The 18305-nt window shown below is 42.5% G+C and overlaps 1 protein-coding gene across 1 annotated transcript in view; it reads right to left on the bottom strand.

Annotated features, from left to right (window-relative positions):
* Nucleotides 1–4512: 4512 nt before the first annotated feature.
* LOC109882417 (T-lymphocyte activation antigen CD80) overlaps nucleotides 4513–18305 on the bottom strand; it is an 18863-nt gene continuing 5070 nt past the window's right edge. The window contains exons 6-8 of the mRNA XM_020474513.2: nucleotides 10393–10530; nucleotides 5656–5683; nucleotides 4513–5471 (exon numbers count right to left, since the gene is read on the bottom strand). Coding sequence (XP_020330102.1) covers nucleotides 5435–5471; nucleotides 5656–5683; nucleotides 10393–10530 — 203 coding nt within the window. The 3' untranslated portion in view covers nucleotides 4513–5434. The remainder of the gene's footprint in view (nucleotides 5472–5655; nucleotides 5684–10392; nucleotides 10531–18305) is intronic.

The raw sequence follows: 18305 nt of genomic DNA, 5'->3' as shown, positions 1-18305 counted from the left end.
ATTTGTGTCTGGAAGTAGCTAGCAAACGTTAGCTTGGGTGCTTGACTGCCGTTGTAAGGCCAGAACGCTCACGTCAACCCTACTCCTCAGCCCAAACGTCCAGTGTGCTCTCCGAAAGCGAAGCGGTCTGAATTTACTCTGAACGGAAATACTGTAAAATTATTCAAATTAATTAAGCCACATTTCTTTAAATCAATCCCATATACTATGTTATTACCAAAAAGGCTTTACATTTTCTGGTAATGCCAATACGGAATACTGTCATATGCTTCTCAAAGATGCCCTCTGGTGGTCAAACTAGCAATAACTTACAGTAACAGAAGAAATGGCTGAGAATTAAATGACGTGCCACAGAATGCTGCAGCAGCACTTAGGGTGTGCCGCAGTATGACACAACTTTTGAAAGAGGAACCACTGTATAGTCACAGATGTGTACATTCCTCCTCAAGCGAACTCCAAGACGGCCCTCAAGGAACTTCACTGGACTCTATGTAAACTGGAAACCATATATAATAAATATAATAAAATGCAAATTAATTACTTAAAAATCATACAATGTGATTTTCTGGATTTTTGTTTTAGATTCCGTCTCTCACAGTTGAAGTGTACCTATGATAAAAATTACAGACCTCTACATGCTTTGTAAGTAGGAAAACCTGCAAAATCGGCAGTGTATCAAATACTTGTTCTCCCCACTGTACCTCTCCCCCTACTGTATTTATTTATTTATTTTGCTCCTTTGCACTCCATTATTTCTATCTCTACTTTGCACTTTCTTCCACTGCAAATCAACCATTCCAGTGTTTTACTTGCTATATTGTATTTACTTCGCCACCATGGCCTTTTTTTGCCTTTACCTCCCTTATCTCACCTCATTTGCTCACATTGTATATAGACTTATTTTTCTACTGTATTGTTGACTGTATGTTTGTTTTACTCTATGTGTAACTCTGTGTTGTTGTATGTATCGAACTGCTTCACTTTATCTTGGCCAGTTCACAATTGTAAATGAGAAATTGTTCTCAACTTGGTGAAGGTGAAATAAAAATAAATAAATAAAAAACTATGGGGGCTGAGTCACTGGCTTACTAATGCTCCTTCATGCCATCCCTATGAGGGGTGCGTCACTTGAGTGGGTTTAGTCACAGACGGGATCTACCTGTACAGTTTTGCGCCCCCTCTGGCTTGTGCAGTGGAGGAGATCTTATCCTGCCTGGTTGGCCCTGTCCGGAGGTATCGTCGGACTGGGCCACAGTGTCCCCTGACCCACCCCTGTCTCAGCCTTCAGTATCTATGCTGCAATTGTCTGTGTGACGGGGTGCTAAGGTCAGTCTGTTATATCTGGTGTAATTCTCCTGTCTTATCTGGTGTCTTGTGTGAATTTAAGTATGCTTCGTCTAATTCTCTCTCTCCCGGAGGACCTGAGCCCTGGGATCATGCCTCAGGTCTACCTGGCTGTCCCCAGTCCATCTGGTCGTGCTGCTGCTCCAGTTTCAACTGTTCTGCCTGCGGCTATGAATCCATGGCCTGTTCACCGGACGTGCTACCTTGTCCCGGACCAGCTGTTTCCGACTCTCTCTCTTCCGCACCTGTTGTCCCGACCTCTGAATGCTCGGCTATGAAAAGCCAACTGACATTTACTCCTGAGGTACTGACCTGTTTCACCCTCTACAACCACTGTGATTATTATTTGATCCTCCTGGTCATCTATGAACATTTGAACATCTTGAAGAACAATCTGGCCTTAATGGCCATGTCATTTTATAATCTCCACCTGGCCATCCCTCAGAGCCTGGTTCCTTTCTAGGTTTCTTCTTTGGTTCCTGCCTTTGAAGGGAGTTTTTCCTAACCACTGTGCTTCTACATCTGCATTGCTTGCTAATTTGGGGTTTTAGGCTGGGTTTCTGTACAGCACTTTGTGACATCTGCTTTTGAAATACATTTGATTTGTTTGATTGATATAGTAAGATGTTCTCTAAGAATGACAGGATATGATATATCTCAACACCTCCCCCGTAAGCATTCCTGTCTCTTTTATAGATGTTATATCCTTGTATTGCTACTGCTGTATCGTCAAATGAATTATTTATGTGAGTCTCAGAAATGGCTAATATATGAATGTTATCTGATTTGAGCAAGTTACTAATTTAATTAACCTTATTCCTAAGTCTACATATATTAATATGGCAAACAAAACAAAAATAAAAATTAATATATGAATTAAAACTTTTCAAAAGAACAAACTTCCTACAACAAACCAAGCCCTCCTTTGTTCCGCATCCCCCCGGAAATGGCGTGATATTCGCGTCACAAAGGCAGGTCTAATGATTCTGAAGTGGAATAATATTATTAGGCTCTTTTATGGTATCGGCCACAGCAGACTGGAGCAGAGGTTGCCTCTATCTAAATGAAAACAGACAGTATGCTCAGTTCTCAGCTCAGTGGTCTGTAGATGTGTGTAAAATGGAAGGCTTTTTCAAGGGCTACACCATCATTACATCAGCTTCCTTCTGACTCCTCTAACTACTCCTGCATGTCTGCAGAAGCAGGCCAAACTGGTTAATTTACTAGTGTTTATGGTTCAACTCAGATAAACATGGTGTGTGTCTACCATGAGGATGAGTGGAGGCACTCTGTCTCTATTTATTTTGTTCTGGTTAGACCAGGGAAGGAGGGAGAGGAAGGGCAGGCTGGCGGGAGGGAGGGAGGGAGAGGAAGGAGAGAGGGAGGGCAGGAGGGAAGGTATGGAGGGAGGGAGTTACATTCCTGAAGTCTAAGCAGATTGGCGTAATTCTGCTGTTTAATGTAAACACGGTAGGGACAGACTGGCACAATGGTTCAAGGGAGAGATGGAGGAGTAGGGTAGAGATGGGGAGAGGATAGAGATGTGGTTTGCGTAAACAATAAGTGGTGTCAGAGTATCCAGACCAGACTGCTCTCTTCTCCCAATACACATGGAAACTATATCTGCTGATTGGAGGCAGTATATTTTCTGTTCTCTTCTCCTTTCCCATCTTCCCCATCTCTTAAATTCTCTCAGAGGCAATCAGGCAAGCTGATTGCAGTAGAGACAAAGGTGGAAGAAATGGCATTGGATCTACACACACAGTAAAATGTCCTTAGCATGGATAAGACTGGTTCCTTGGTGATAGCAGATTTACCAATAATAATGGTCTCTTCAGTCAGTAGAGTGGCTCAGCATAAATCTGTGGTGAGACTGATATCTGCTGGTGAACACTGATACTGCAATTTGGTGTTGGGGAGTTATACCAATAACAAGGGTTGGGAGTAACTGATTACATGTAATTAGTTACATGTAATCTGATTAAAGTATCTGACGGTAATCAGATACTTTACCACCAAAAATATTGTGTAATCAGATTAGATACTTTTGAAAAACTAGATTACTTTTAAATTCTGAAAGGATGTTTGCGAAAAAATACATTGATACCTTTGTGTTCTTGATGACATTCAATTCAGCATTGATAAGTGGCGCAGTGTAAGTTTGTTCCACCTGATCGAGTCAGAGACCCCTATGATGACAGACCAAATGTGTTTGATGGATCCTTTTTGCCTTCTATTGGAAGAGTGTCAAACTCATTCCATGGAGGGCCTAGTGTTACGCGTAGTGGAACAGGGGAACCCAAGAGCAGACTCAGACGAGGAGATTGGGATAAAGTATTCAAGGTATTTATTAACACACAGGGGGAAGGTGGAGTGCAGGCCAGGTGAAGCTCGGGCGGGTTGTAGGAAACCAGGTGCGGAGGCTGAGAGGGGTTGGAACAGGGTAAGCAGGTCCGGCTGGGGAATCCAAGGGAGCAGTAGAGTGGGGAATCCAGGACAGAGAAGCAGGATGATGTGACGTGGGACTGGGGACAGGAACCAGAGTCAGATCAGTCAGAACTGTAGCGGAGAGGAAACCAGAATCAGGCAAGGGAAAACAGGCACAACAGGATCTAAACAGCTAGAAACATAGACTGACTGAGCAGAGATTACGATCTGACAGCGTGGAAGTGGCAGGGCTGAGTATTTGTAGAGGTCTTGATTATGGAATGGGTTGCAGCTGGTGGGGGATCTGCTCTGACTCCAGGACACCTGTCTCTGCCCACACACACACACACAGAGAGAGGGAGAGAGCACTGGCGGAGTGGAGGCAGATCAATGAGACACAGGATGAGCAGTAGAGGGTGTGGCAGGAGCAGATGTAACACATCGTGTCGGCAGGTTTTAGTTTTTTCCCCCCTTTCAATAAAAACCTAGACAACCAGATGTGGTGTTCCTTACTAAATAGTGACCGTAATTCATCAATCAAGTACTGTACAAGGGAGGAGCAAAAACCCACAGACACTCTGCCCTCCGTGGAATGAGTTTGACACCTGTGTTCTAATGCCTCTTAAGGGGAAAGTAATCCAAATGTAACTGAAAGTAATCCAATTACGTTATTGAGTTTGGGCAATCCAAAAGGTATGTAACTGATTTAGAAAATTGAAATGATTTATACAATTCCACAAATTTTGTCAACAGTTTTATCACTTTAATTATATCGAAGCAGAGAAAATATGCACTAGTATAAAGTCGAAAGACATAATTTAACACAAATAACTTATTCATAACGTATCAAAAATAGGATACAAATATTATGTAGCCTTCAAGAGTATTTTACATGAGAACAACTTAACATGTCATAAATATGTAGCATACATATCAACGATTCACCTTCTTTTTAATCCTGAAATAATCAGTAAACATTTTTTTATTCATCATCCACCTTTTGCTGTCTCACTGAACAACCAGCACATGTTATGTAGTTCCTTAAAACCAGTCTTACTGGTAGATGCAGGTATAGAAACTGGAATAGAGAGGCAGATAATGAAAAACTCCCCAGAAGGCGTGGCCATGTCTGCACTGCGTAAACTGTGGTTAATACACAGATAGCTTCACAGTTACACAGTTTACAATTGCACATGAGTCAGTTGAATACAGTCAACCCCTGATAAGTGCACATTAGATACGTGTACACTCTGTTTAAGTGCAGTGCAGGTTATTAGTCCTAATCCACATGTATATTGACTTTAACACATTTCCCTGGATAACTCCATGCCTTACAATAGTGCACACATTGAGGACAGTCATTGCATGTCTAGTTCTTCATTGGAACTCAGTCATTTGAACATACTGGTTAAATATTTATACAACTCCCAGTCTTTCTCAAAATCATGAAATCATCTCTCATGTCCAGCCTGTCCTCCAGCGTGGAGAGGAAAGTTAACCTCATTTTCAACGACGCCAAGTCCAGGCAATATGTAGGTCACCTCAGTGACCTTCCCCTGGTCCCATCAGAAGACAGCACTTCAGATTTATAGATATCATATCAATAAAATAACCTTCCATATTCTGGGTTCCAAATGTACAACGTTACAGACTCCAAGTTCCATTAAGAATCTAGGTTCCTACAGGTGAGCTGTACTCTTCTGTGAAGCAGGAAGAAAGAGAAGAGAGGAATGAAAAAAGAGAGGAATGAAAAGGTAGATTTTAACAAAACAAACATTTTGAACTGTTTGGCCAGGTCAGCTGCCGAGGTTATATAAACCAATGTCAAGTTTTTGATCTGGTCTTTGTCTTCTGAGTTTGAGTGAAACAATGAAACATACTCACTCAGCTGGCCTTGCTGCTTCCTCCCCATCTGGAAACACAGGATGTATTTATACATGTTGTATTTTTGATATTACCTTTATTTTAACAGCGAAGACATATTTTACATACACTCTCTGAATATACAACATAAATATACACATTATACCTAAACTATATATACAGTGCCTTGCGAAAGTATTCGGCCCCCTTGAACTTTGCGACCTTTTGCCACATTTCAGGCTTCAAACATAAAGATATAAAACTGTATTTTTTGGTGAAGAATCAACAACAAGTGGGACACAATCATGAAGTGGAACGACATTTATTGGATATTTCAAACTTTTTTTACAAATCAAAAACTGAAAAATTGGGCGTGCAAAATTATTCAGCCCCTTTACTTTCAGTGCAGCAAACTCTCTCCAGAAGTTCAGTGAGGATCTCTGAATGATCCAATGTTGACCTAAATGACTAATGATGATAAATACAATCCACCTGTGTGTAATCAAGTCTCCGTATAAATGCACCTGCACTGTGATAGTCTCAGAGGTCCGTTAAAAGCGCAGAGAGCATCATGAAGAACAAGGAACACACCAGGCAGGTCCGAGATACTGTTGTGAATAAGTTTAAAGCCGGATTTGGATACAAAAAGATGTCCCAAGCTTTAAACATCCCAAGGAGCACTGTGCAAGCGATAATATTGAAATGGAAGGAGTATCAGACCACTGCAAATCTACCAAGACCTGGCCGTCCCTCTAAACTTTCAGCTCATACAAGGAGAAGACTGATCAGAGATGCAGCCAAGAGGCCCATGATCACTCTGGATGAACTGCAGAGACCTACAGCTGAGGTGGGAGACTCTGTCCATAGGACAACAATCAGTCGTATATTGCACAAATCTGGCCTTTATGGAAGAGTGGCAAGAAGAAAGCCATTTCTTAAAGATATCCATAAAAAGTGTCGTTTAAAGTTTGCCACAAGCCACCTGGGAGACACACCAAACATGTGGAAGAAGGTGCTCTGGTCAGATGAAACCAAAATGTAACTTTTTGGCAACAATGCAAAACGTTATGTTTGGCGTAAAAGCAACACAGCTCATCACCCTGAACACACCATCCCCACTGTCAAACATGGTGGTGGCAGCATCATGGTTTGGGCCTGCTTTTCTTCAGCAGGGACAGGGAAGATGGTTAAAATTGATGGGAAGATGGATGGAGCCAAATACAGGACCATTCTGGAAGAAAACCTGATGGAGTCTGCAAAAGACCTGAGACTGGGACGGAGATTTGTCTTCCAACAAGACAATGATCCAAAACATAAAGCAAAATCTACAATGGAATGGTTAAAAAATAAACATATCCAGGTGTTAGAATGGCCAAGTCATAGTCCAGACCTGAATCCAACCGAGAATCTGTGGAAAGAACTGAAAACTGCTGTTCACAAATGCTCTCCATCCAACCTCACTGAGCTCGAGCTGTTTTGCAAGGAGGAATGGGAAAACATTTCAGTCTCTCGATGTGCAAAACTGATAGAGACATACCCCAAGCGACTTACAGCTGTAATCGCAGCAAAAGGTGGTGCTACAACGTATTAACTTAAGGGGGCTGAATAATTTTGCACGCCCAATTTTTCAGTTTTTGATTTGTTGAAAAAGTTTGAAATAACCAATAAATGTCGTTCCACTTCATGATTGTGTCCCACTTGTTGTTGATTCTTCACAAAAAAATACAGTTTTATATCTTTATGTTTGAAGCCTGAAATGTGGCAAAAGGTCGCAAAGTTCAAGGGGGCCGAATACTTTCGCAAGGCACTGTATATACACTAGTGGTCAAACGTTTTAGAACTCCTACTCATTCAAGGATTTTTCTTTATAAAAAAAAAATACATTGTAGAATAATAGTGAAGACATCAAAACTATGAAATAACACTTATGGAATCAAGTAGTAACAAAAATGTGTTAAACAATTCAAAATGTATTTGAGATTTGAGATTCTTTGCTTTGATAACAGCTTTGCACACTCTTGGTATTCTCTCAACTGGCTTCATGAAGTAGTCACCTGGAATGCATTTCAATTAACAGGTATACCTTGTTAAAAGTTAATTTGTGGAATTTCTTTCCTTCTTAATGCATTTGAGCCAATCAGTTGTGTTGTGACAAGGTAGGGATGTTATACAGATGGCCGTATTTGGTAAAATACCAAGTCTATATTTTGGCAAGAACAGCTCAAATAGGCAAAGAGAAATGACAGTCCATCATTACTTCAAGACATGAAGGTCAGCCAATTTGGAAAATTTCAAGAACTTTTGAAAGTTTCTTCAAGTGCAGTCGCAAAAACCATAAACCGCTTATGGTGAAACTGGCTCTCATGAGGACTGCCACAGGAATGGAAGACCCAGAGTTACCTCTGCTGCAGAGGACAAGTTTGTTTGAGTTACCAGCCTCAGAAATTGCAGCCCAGATAAATGGTTCATAGAGTTCAAGTAACAGACACATCTCAACATCAACTGTTCAGAGGAGACTGCGTGAATCAGGCCTTCATTGTCAAATTGCTGCAAAGAAACCACTACTAAAGAACACCAATAATAAGAAGAGACTTGCTTGGGTCAAGAAACACGAGCAATGGATATTAGACCGGTGAAAATCTGTCATTTGGTCTGATGAGTCCATATTTGCGATTCTTGGTTCCAACTGCTGTGTCTTTGCTGTGTCTATGCAGAGTAGGTGAACAAGTGATCTCTGCATGTGTGGTTCACACTGTAAAGCATGGAGGAAGGAGTGTGATCGTTTGGGGGTGCTTTGCTGGTGACACTGTCTGTGATTTATTTAGAATTCAAGGCACACTTAACCAGCATGGCTACTACAGCATTCTGAGGCAATGCGTTGACCCAACTGCGCTTAATGGGACTATCATTTTGTTTTCAATTGGACAATGACCCAACACACCTCCAGGCTGTGTAAGGGCTATTTGACCAAGAAGGAGAGTGATGGAGTGCTGCATCAGATGACCTGGCCTCCACAATCACCTGACCTCAATCGAAATGAGATGGTTTGGGATGAGTTGAACCGCCGATTGAAGGAAAAGCATCCAACAAGTGCTCAGCATACATATGTGGGAACTCCTTCAAGACTGTGGGAAAAGCATTCCAGGTGAAGCTGGTTGAGATAATGCCAAGAGTGTGCAAAGCTGTCATAGGAGAAGGGTGGCTACTTTTAAGAATCTAAAATATATTTGGATTTGTTTAACACTTTTTTGGGTACTACATGATTCCATATATGTTATTTCATAGTTTTAAAAATAAAGAAAAGCCCTTGAATGAGTAGGTGTGTCCAAACCTTTGACTGGTACTGTATATAACACAGTCATGGGAAGCACAAATAAAACATCACAAATCACCCAGAAAAACAGTTAAATTCCTTCACAAATACGTCCCCAATCAATACTTTAAGTTGCCCAAACTGTATTTTTTCCAGAAATACAATTAATTAAAACTAAAAGCAGATTTATCTATCTCGGTGGAGACCTTAGGAACCTCAAGAGTAAACCAATCCTGTGAGTGGATTAGGCAACTCAAGTATCTATACTCCAACAGCAAATGTAGATAAAACAGAAGTTTATGATGTCAGGCCTTGTAATCAAATGTAGAGATCTGCGGGTCTTTAGCGAATTCCAGCCAACCTTTTGATATAGGATGCAGTGATTAGTATCAAAACTGCCACCTGTAACAAAATGAAGGGCACTGTGGTAGATGGCATCCAAAGGTTTAAGAGTAGTAGCAGCTGTACTTTGATAAATAATATCAGCATTATCAAGAACAGATAAAATGGTTGTCTGAATAATCTGCTTCCTACTGCTTAGAGAAAGGCACAACCTGTTTCTGTATAAAAAGATTTAAACTTTAAATCTTATCTATATGTTTTTTAAAGGTCAAAATCATATAAATACAGTTCCCAATTATTTATATGCTGGATTCCGTTCGGTTGGAGATCCATACTTTATTGTGTTTTGCACAAGTTTTAAATCAGCAATGGATTCCTGCATAGCTCTAAAATCTGATTCTTGTTTTGACTCAGCCAGTCAGGAAGTAGCATACATATTACTATCATCCGCATATATCCACCTACATCTGCGGCGGCAGCGTAGCCTAGTGGTTAGAGCGTTGGACAAGTAACTAGAAAGGTTGTAAGATCAAATCCCTGAGCTGACAAGGTGAAAATCTGTCATTCTGCTCCTGAACAAGGCAGTTAACCCACTGTTCCTAGGCCATCATTAAAAATAAGAACATTTTCTGAACTGACTTGCCTTGTTAAATAGATGTAGTTAACAGACCAATGGTGTTTATGTAAATACTCAAGAGAACAGGTCCCAAAATCAACCACTGTGGTACACCTTTAAGAAGTTCACACTTAACCCCATCAATTACGTTGGCCTGAGTTCTGTCACTAAGGAAACCATGAACAGGCATCAGAGCTCAGACCTATTGAGGACAACTTATTCAATAAAATGGCATGAACAACAGTATCAACATCTTTTGACAGGTCCACAAACAAAGCAGCACATTTCATTTTAGTGTCTTAAGCACAGACAAGATTATTAAAAATGAAGTGGTTGCTGTAAGGCCTAAACCCTGATTGGTTTACATTCAGAATACATTTCTCAGATAAAAAAGAGCAATGGGATGATGTATAGTAGGTATTTCTATTTTATCTGTCCCATTTCCAAGGGCCAATACTGTGTTTTTACACTATTGTAGGTGAGTTACCTTGATCAACTCTGGCTGTCTGAGCCTTCCTTTCCTTGAAGACAAACAGCCCTGCCAGCAGGAAACACAGCAGAGCAACAGCACCAGCCACAACGGCAGAGGTCACATAAACATCAGGAGAGCCTGTCTGAGGCCAGCCTATAGTAGATGAAGAGAATAATATGTTGATTATCATTTTTAATTGTTTGACATAAATGTATAAAGTTACACATTTCAAAGGAAATTCACACCAAAACGATATTTTGGTATTTGTTTCATTAGTCCATTGTTGACATAACTTGTGTACTTGTTTACATGCTGCTGTGCGGTTTGTTGCTAACGTTTCTTTGCTGCCTGCCCACTTTACGGTTTTTACTTTTTAATTACCGTTTTATATTTTTCCCACGTTCTAATTTTTAATTCAAGTTTTTAACCCCGTACATGTTTCTACACGACCTCCACCAGCCGAAGCTAAGTAGTAACATTAACATGATGCCTTCTAATTGCAGTCGTTGTACTCCTAATATACATGAGAACGACCGCCTTATGTCAAGGATAGCCATGCTGCATGCCCAGCTTCAGACGTAATCGTTAGGCACGGGTAATTTCAGTGTTGGAAAGGATAAAACAGTGTCTTTGCCACCAATAAGTACAGATAGTAGTATAAATCACCTCGCACAGTCCGCACAGCCGAACAATTTTCTCATGGCTTCTGGAAGGAAATGCTGTAGGAATGCTCAACCGGTGTCGCTCATTCAGCCCACAGAGACTTTCAACCGGATACGAGTCAGAGGCCGAGCCTTCTCTGGTCTCTCCTCCACCCGTTACGGGGTCTGAGACGCCGAAGCCTCCCACCATTAGCTCTGACAAATTGAACACCCTAGTCATTGGCGACTCCATTACCCACAGTATTAGACTTAAAAATAATCATCCAGTGATCATACACTGTTTACCATGGGGCAGGGCTACCGACGAAAGGGCTAATCTGAAGATTGTGCTGACTAAGGCTAAAACTGGCGAGAGTAGAGAGTATAGAGATATTGTTATCCACGTCGGCACCAACAATGTTAGGGTGATACAGTCAGAGGTCACCAAGCGCAGAACAGCTTCAGCTTGTAAATCAGCTAGAAAGAGGTGTCGGCATAGAGTAATTGTCTCTGGCCCCCTCCCACTTAGGGGGAGTGATGAGCTCTACAGCAGAGTCTCACAACTCAATCGCTGGTTGAAATCAGTTTTCTGCCCCTCCCAAAAGATAGAATTTGTAGATAATTGGCCCTCTTTCTGGGACTCAACCACAAACTAGCCCAACCTTGGCCTGCTGTGTAGTGACGGACTCCATCCTAGCTGGAGCGGTGTCCTCATCTTATTTATGAACATAGACAGGGCTCTAACTCCTCAATGAGATATTGTGCAGGCCAGGCAGCAGGCTGTTAGCTACCCTGCCAGCTTAGTGGAGTCTGCCACTAGCATAGTCCGTGTAGTCAGCTCAGCTATCCCCATTGAGACCGTGTCTGTGCCTCGATCTAGGTTAGGCAAAACTTAACATCTATGCAACAAACTCAATCACTTTTTATAGCTACTGTTTACAGGCCTCCTGGGCCGTATACAGTGTTCCTCACCGAGTTCCATGAATTCCTATCGGGACCTTGTAGTCATGGCAAATAATATTCACATTTTTGGTGACTTTAATATTCACATGGAAAAGTTCACAGACCCACTCCAAAAGGCTTTTTGAGCCATCATCAACTCAGTGGGTTTTGTCCAACATTTCCCCAGACCTACTCACTGCCACAGTAATACTCTGGACCTAGTTTTGTCCCGTGGAATACATATTTGGGATCTTAATGTTTTACCTCGTTATCCTGGACTATTGGACCACCCTTTTATTACAACTGAGGAAGTCATATTTACCTTGCGTAATAGCTTGGATGCAGTCGCACCCCTAAATCAAATAAAAATTTTCATAAGAAACTAGCTCCCTGGTATACAGAAAATACCCGAGCCCAGAAGCAAGCTTCCAAAAAATTGGAACGGAAATGGCGCTAACCAAACAGGAAGTCTTCCGACTAGCTTGGAAAGACAGTACCGTGCAGTATCGAAGAGCCCTCACTGCTGCTCGATCATCTTATTTTTCCAACTTAACTGAGGAGAATAAGAACAACCCAAAAGAAAAGATATATACTGTCACCAAGCTAACTTAAAAGCAGCATTACACAAGAGAGGATGGCTTTCACTTCAGCAGGGATCATGAACTTCTTTGACAAAAATATCATGATCATTAGTAAGCAAATTACAAACTCCTCTTTAAATCTGCATATTTCTCCAAAGCTCAGTTGTTCTGTGTCTGCACAACACTGCCAGGACCTAGGATCAAGGGAGACACTCAAGTTTGTTAATACTATATCTCTAAACCTTCCAGCTGCATATTGGACCCTATTCTAACTAAACTACTGAAAGAGCTGCTTCCTGTGCTTGGCCCTCCTATGTTGAACTTAATAAACGGCTACCTATCCACCGGATGTGTACCAAACTCACTAAAAGGCAAATGTTTTACTTTCAAACTCAGACAAAATAGAGATGCTAGAAACAAAGAGATGTTCTGTTAGATCTGACAATTAATCTTGTTGGTTGTACAGGCATCTCAAATAAAACTGTGAAGAACCTCTGCATTACTCTGGACCCTGATCTCTCTTTTGATGAACATATTGTTACGTCCGTTGTTAGAAGGAGACCAAGGTGCAGCGTGGTAGGCGTACATTATACTTTTATTTTAAATGATACCAAAAACAACACCATGCAAACCAAACGTACCGCTATACACAATGCAGAAAGAAACTACACACAAACAAGATCCCACAACTGAAGGTGGAGAAAGGGCTGCCTAAGTATGATCCCCAATCAGAGACAACAATAGACAGCTGCCTCTGATTGGGAACCATACCCTGCCAACAAAGAAATAGACAAACTAGAATGCCCACTCAAATCACACCCTGACCTAACCAAATAGAGAAATAAAAAGGCTCTCTAAGGTCAGGGCATGACACATATCAAGAATATTTCAAGGACAGCTTTTTTCCATCTTGGTAACATTGCAAAAATCAGAAACTTTCTGTCCAAAAATAATGCAGAAAAATGTATCCATGCTTTTGTCACTTCTAGATTAGACTACTGCAATGCTCTACTTTCCGGCTATCTGGATAAAGCACTAAATAAACTTCAATTAGTGCTAAACACAGCTGCTAGAATCATGACTAGAACCAAAAAATGTGATCATATTACTCCAATGCTAGAATCTCTACACTGGCTTCCTGTTAAAGGTAGGGCTTATTCCAAGGTTTTACTGCTAACCTACAAAGCATTACATGGACTTGCTCCTATCTATCTTTATGATTTGGTCCTGCCGTACATACCTACACGTACGCTATGGTCACAAGTAGCAGGCCTCCTTACTGTCCCTAGAACATAAGCAAACAGCTGGAGGCAGGACTTACTATTATAGAGCTGCATTTTTATGGAATGGTCTGCCTATCCATGTGAGACACGCAGACTCTTTATTGAATACTCATCTCTTCTGTAGGTTCTATGATTGAGTGTATTACGAACTGCCAATGCTGTTTCTGCCTGCCTGGTTCCATTCTCTCCACTGCAATTCTCTGCCTCTAACCCCATTACGGGGGCTGAGTCACTGGCTTACTGGCTTACTGGTGCTCTTCCATGCCGTCCCTAGGAGGGGTGCGTTACTTGAGTGGGTTGAGTCACTGCCGTGATCTTCCTGTCTGGGTTGGTGCAGTGGAGGAGATCTTCGTGGGCTATACTCGGCCTTGTCTCAGAGTAATAAATTGGTGGTTGAAGATATCCCTAATGGTGTGGGGATGTGGCAAAGTGGGTGGGGTTATAGCCTTTCTGTTAGGCCCTGTCCAGGGGTATCGTCGGACAGGGCCACAGTGTCTCCCGACCCCTCCTGTCTCAGCCTCCAGTATTTATGCTGTAATAGTTTGTGTCGGGGGGCAAGGGTCAGTCTGTTATATCTGGAGTGTTTCTCCTGTCTTATCCAGTGCCCTGTGTTAATTTAAGTATACTCCCTCTAATTCTCTCTCTCCCTTTTTCTCTCTTTTTCTTTCTCCTCCACTCTCTCTTTCTCGCTCTCTTTCTCTCTCTCTTTTCTCTCTGGACCTGAGCCATAGGACCATGACTCAGGACTACCTGGTCTGATGACTCCTGGCTGTCCCCAGTCCACCTGGTCATGCTGCTGCTCCAGTGTCAACTGTTCTGCCTGCATTTATGGAAAACAGCAGGTCTGAAACAAGGTAGCACTTCCAGTGAACAGGTCAGGGCTGTTCACTGGACGTGCTACCTTGTCCCGGACCTGATGTTTTGGACTCCCTCTCTGCCACACCTGCTGTCTCTAACTGAATAATTGGCTATTTTTTAAATGTTTAAATTTCACCTTTATTTAACCAGGTAGGCTAGTTGAGAACAAGTTCTCATTTACAACTGCGACCTGGCCAACCATAGCAGTGTGAACAGACAACAACACAGACAACAACACAGAGTTACACATGGAGTAAACAATAAACAAGTCAATAGCACAGTAGAAAAAAAAGAGTCTATATACATTGTGTGCAAAAGGCATGAGGAGGTAGGCAATAAATAGGCCATAGGTGCGAATAATTACAATTAGCAGATCAACACTGGAGTGATAAATGATCAGATGATCATGTGCAAGTAGAGATACTGGTGTGCAAAAGAGCAGAAAAGTAAATAAATAAAAACAGTATGGGGATGAGGTAGGTAAATTGGGTGGGCTATTTACAGATGGACTATGTACAGCTGCAGCGATCGGTTAGCTGCTCAGATAGGACATGTTTAAAGTTGGTGAGGGAAATAAAAGTCTCCAACTTCAGCGATTTTTGCAATTCGTTCTAGTCACAGGCAGCAGAGAACTGGAAGGAAAGGCGGCCAAATCAGGTGTTGGCTTTAGGGATGATCAGTGAGATTCACCTGCTGGAGTGCGTGCTACGGGTGGGTGTTGCCATCGTGACCAGTGAACTGGGATAAGGCGGAACTTTACCTAATATGGACTTGTAGATGACCTGGAGCCAGTGGGTCTGGCGACGAATATGTAGCGAGGGCCAGCCGACTAGAACATACAGGTCGCAGTGGTGGGTGGTATAAGGTGCTTTAGTAACAAAATGGATGGTACTGTGATAAACTGCATCTAGTTTTCTGAGTAGAGTATTGGAAGCTATTTTGTAGATGACATCGCCCGAAGTCGAGGATCGGTAGGATAGTCCGTTTTACTAGGGTAAGTTTGGCGGCATGAGTGAAGGAGGCTTTGTTGCGAAATAGAAAGCCGACTCTAGATTTGATTTTGGATTGGAGATGTTTGATATGAGTCTGTAAGGAGAGTTTACAGTCTAGCCAGACACCTAGGTACTTATAGATGTCCACATATTCTAGGTTGGAACCATCCAGGGTGGTGATGCTAGTCGGGCGTGCGGGTGCAGGCAGCGAACGGTTGAAAAGCATGCATTTGGTTTTGCTAGCGTTTAAGAGCAGTTGGAGGCCACAGAAGAAGTGTTTTATGGCATTGAAGCTCGTTTGGAGGTTAGATAGCACAGTGTCCAAGGAAGGGCATAGAGGTGGATCAGGGAATTGCCCGCAGAAAGAGCAACATCATTGATATATACAGAGAAAAGAGTCGGCCCGAGAATTGAACCCTGTGGTACGCCCATAGAGACTGCCAGAGGACCGGACAACATGCCCTCCGATTTGACACACTGAACTCTGTCTGCAAAGTAGTTGGTGAACCAGGCAAGGCTGTCATTAGAAAAACCAAGGCTACTGAGTCTTCCGATAAGAAAATGGTGATTGACAGAGTCGAAAGCCTTGGCCAGGTCGATGAAGATGGCTGCACAGTATTGTCTTTTATCGATGGCGGTTATGATATCGTTTAGTACCTTGAGCGGAAACTGGATTGCACAGCGGAGAAGGTACAGTGGGATTCGAGATGGTCAGTGATCTGTTTGTTGACTTGGCTTTCGAGGACCTTAGATAGGCAGGGCAGGATGGATATAAGTCTGTAACAGTTTGGGTCCAGGGTGTCTCCCCCTTTGAAGAGGGGGATGACCGCGGCAGCTTTCCAATCCTTGGGGATCTCAGACGATACGAAAGAGAGGTTGAACAGGCTGGTAATAGGGGTTGCTACAATGGCGGCGGATAGTTTCAGAAATAGAGGGTCCAGATTGTCAAGCCCAGCGGATTTGTATGGGTCCAGGTTTTGCAGCTCTTTCAGAACATCTGCTATCTGGATTTGGGTAAAGGAGAAGCTGGGGAGGCTTGGGCGAGTAGCTGTGGGGGGCAGAGCTGTTGGCCGAGGTTGGAGTAGCCAGGAGGAAGGCATGGCCAGCCGTTGAGAAATGCTTGTAGAAGTTTTCGATTATCATGGATTTATCGGTGGTGACCTTGTTACCTAACCTCAGTGCAGTGAACAGCTGGGACGAGGTGCTCTTGTGCTCTTCAACTTTTTGGAATTAGAGCTACAGGATGCACATTTCTGCTTGAAAAAGCTAGCCTTTGCATTCCTGATTGACTGCGTGTATTGGTTCCTGACTTCCCTGAACAGTTGCATATCGCGGGGACTATTCAATGCTATTGCAGTCCGCCACGGGATGTTTTTGTGCTGGTCGAGGGCAGTCAGGTCTGAAGTGAACCAAAGGCTATATCTGGTCTTAGTTCTGCATTTTTTGAATGGAGCATGCTTATCTAAGATGGTGAGGAAGTTACTTTTAAAGAATGACCAGGCATCCTCAACTGATGGGATGAGGTCAATATCCTTCCAGGATACCCGGGCCAGGTCGATTAGAAAGGCCTGCTCGCAGAAGTGTTTTAGAGAGTGTTTGACAGTGATGAGGGGTGGTCGTTTGACCGCGGACCCGTAGCGGATACAGGCAATGAGGCAGTGATCGCTGAGATCCTGATTGAAGACAGAGGAGGTGTATTTGGAGGGCAAGTTGGTCAGGATAATGTCTATGAGGGTGCCCATGTTTACAGCTTTAGGGTTGTACCTGGTGGGTTCCTTGACGATTTGTGTGAGATTGATGGCATCTAGCTTAGATTGTAGGACTGCCGGGGTGTTAAGCATATCCCAGTTTAGGTCACCTAACAGAACACACTCTGAAGCTAGATGGGGGGCGATCAATTCACAAATGGTGTCCAGGGCCCAGCGGTGAGCTGAGGGGGGTCGGTAGCAGGCGGGAACAGTGAGAGACTTATTTCTGGAGAGATTCATTTTTAAAATTAGAAGTTCAAACTTTTTGGGTATGGACCTGGAAAGTATGACATTACTTTGCAGGCTAACTCCTTCCCCTTTGGCAGTTCTATCTTGACGGAAAATGTATCACATTGGGTGAGGCAGCATACCGGAAGGTATAACCGAAATAAAAATCGAAAAGAGATTGAAAAAAATTGAAATATATACAAAAATACGAAAAATACAAAAGTACACGAGAGGATGAACAAAAACACTTCTTCACTGCTACGCCATCTTGGAATGCTATGAAAAGCCAACTGACATTTACTCCTGAGGTGCTGACTTGTTGCACCCTCCACAACCACTGTGATTATTATCATCTGACCCTGATGGTTATCTATGAACGTTTGAACATCTTGGCCATGTTCTGTTCTAATCTCCACCTGGCACAGCCAGAAGAGGACTGGCCACCCCTCATAGCCTGGTTCCTCTCTAGGTTTCTTTCTTCTCTAGGTTTCTTCCTCTGACCTTTCTAGGGAGTTTTTCGTAGCCACCGTGCTTCTACAACTGCATTGCTTGCTATTTGGGGTTTTTGGCTGGGTTTCTGTACAGCACTTTGTGACACCGGCTGATTTGATTAACATACTGTAGTCCTAAAATGTTTTGCTTGTCAGCAATCAAG

Source organism: Oncorhynchus kisutch, linkage group LG15 (assembly GCF_002021735.2).
Source record: "Oncorhynchus kisutch isolate 150728-3 linkage group LG15, Okis_V2, whole genome shotgun sequence".
NCBI lineage: Eukaryota > Metazoa > Chordata > Actinopteri > Salmoniformes > Salmonidae > Oncorhynchus > Oncorhynchus kisutch.
Note: the sequence above shows the minus strand (reverse complement) of the source record. Positions and strands in the feature narration are given on the sequence as shown.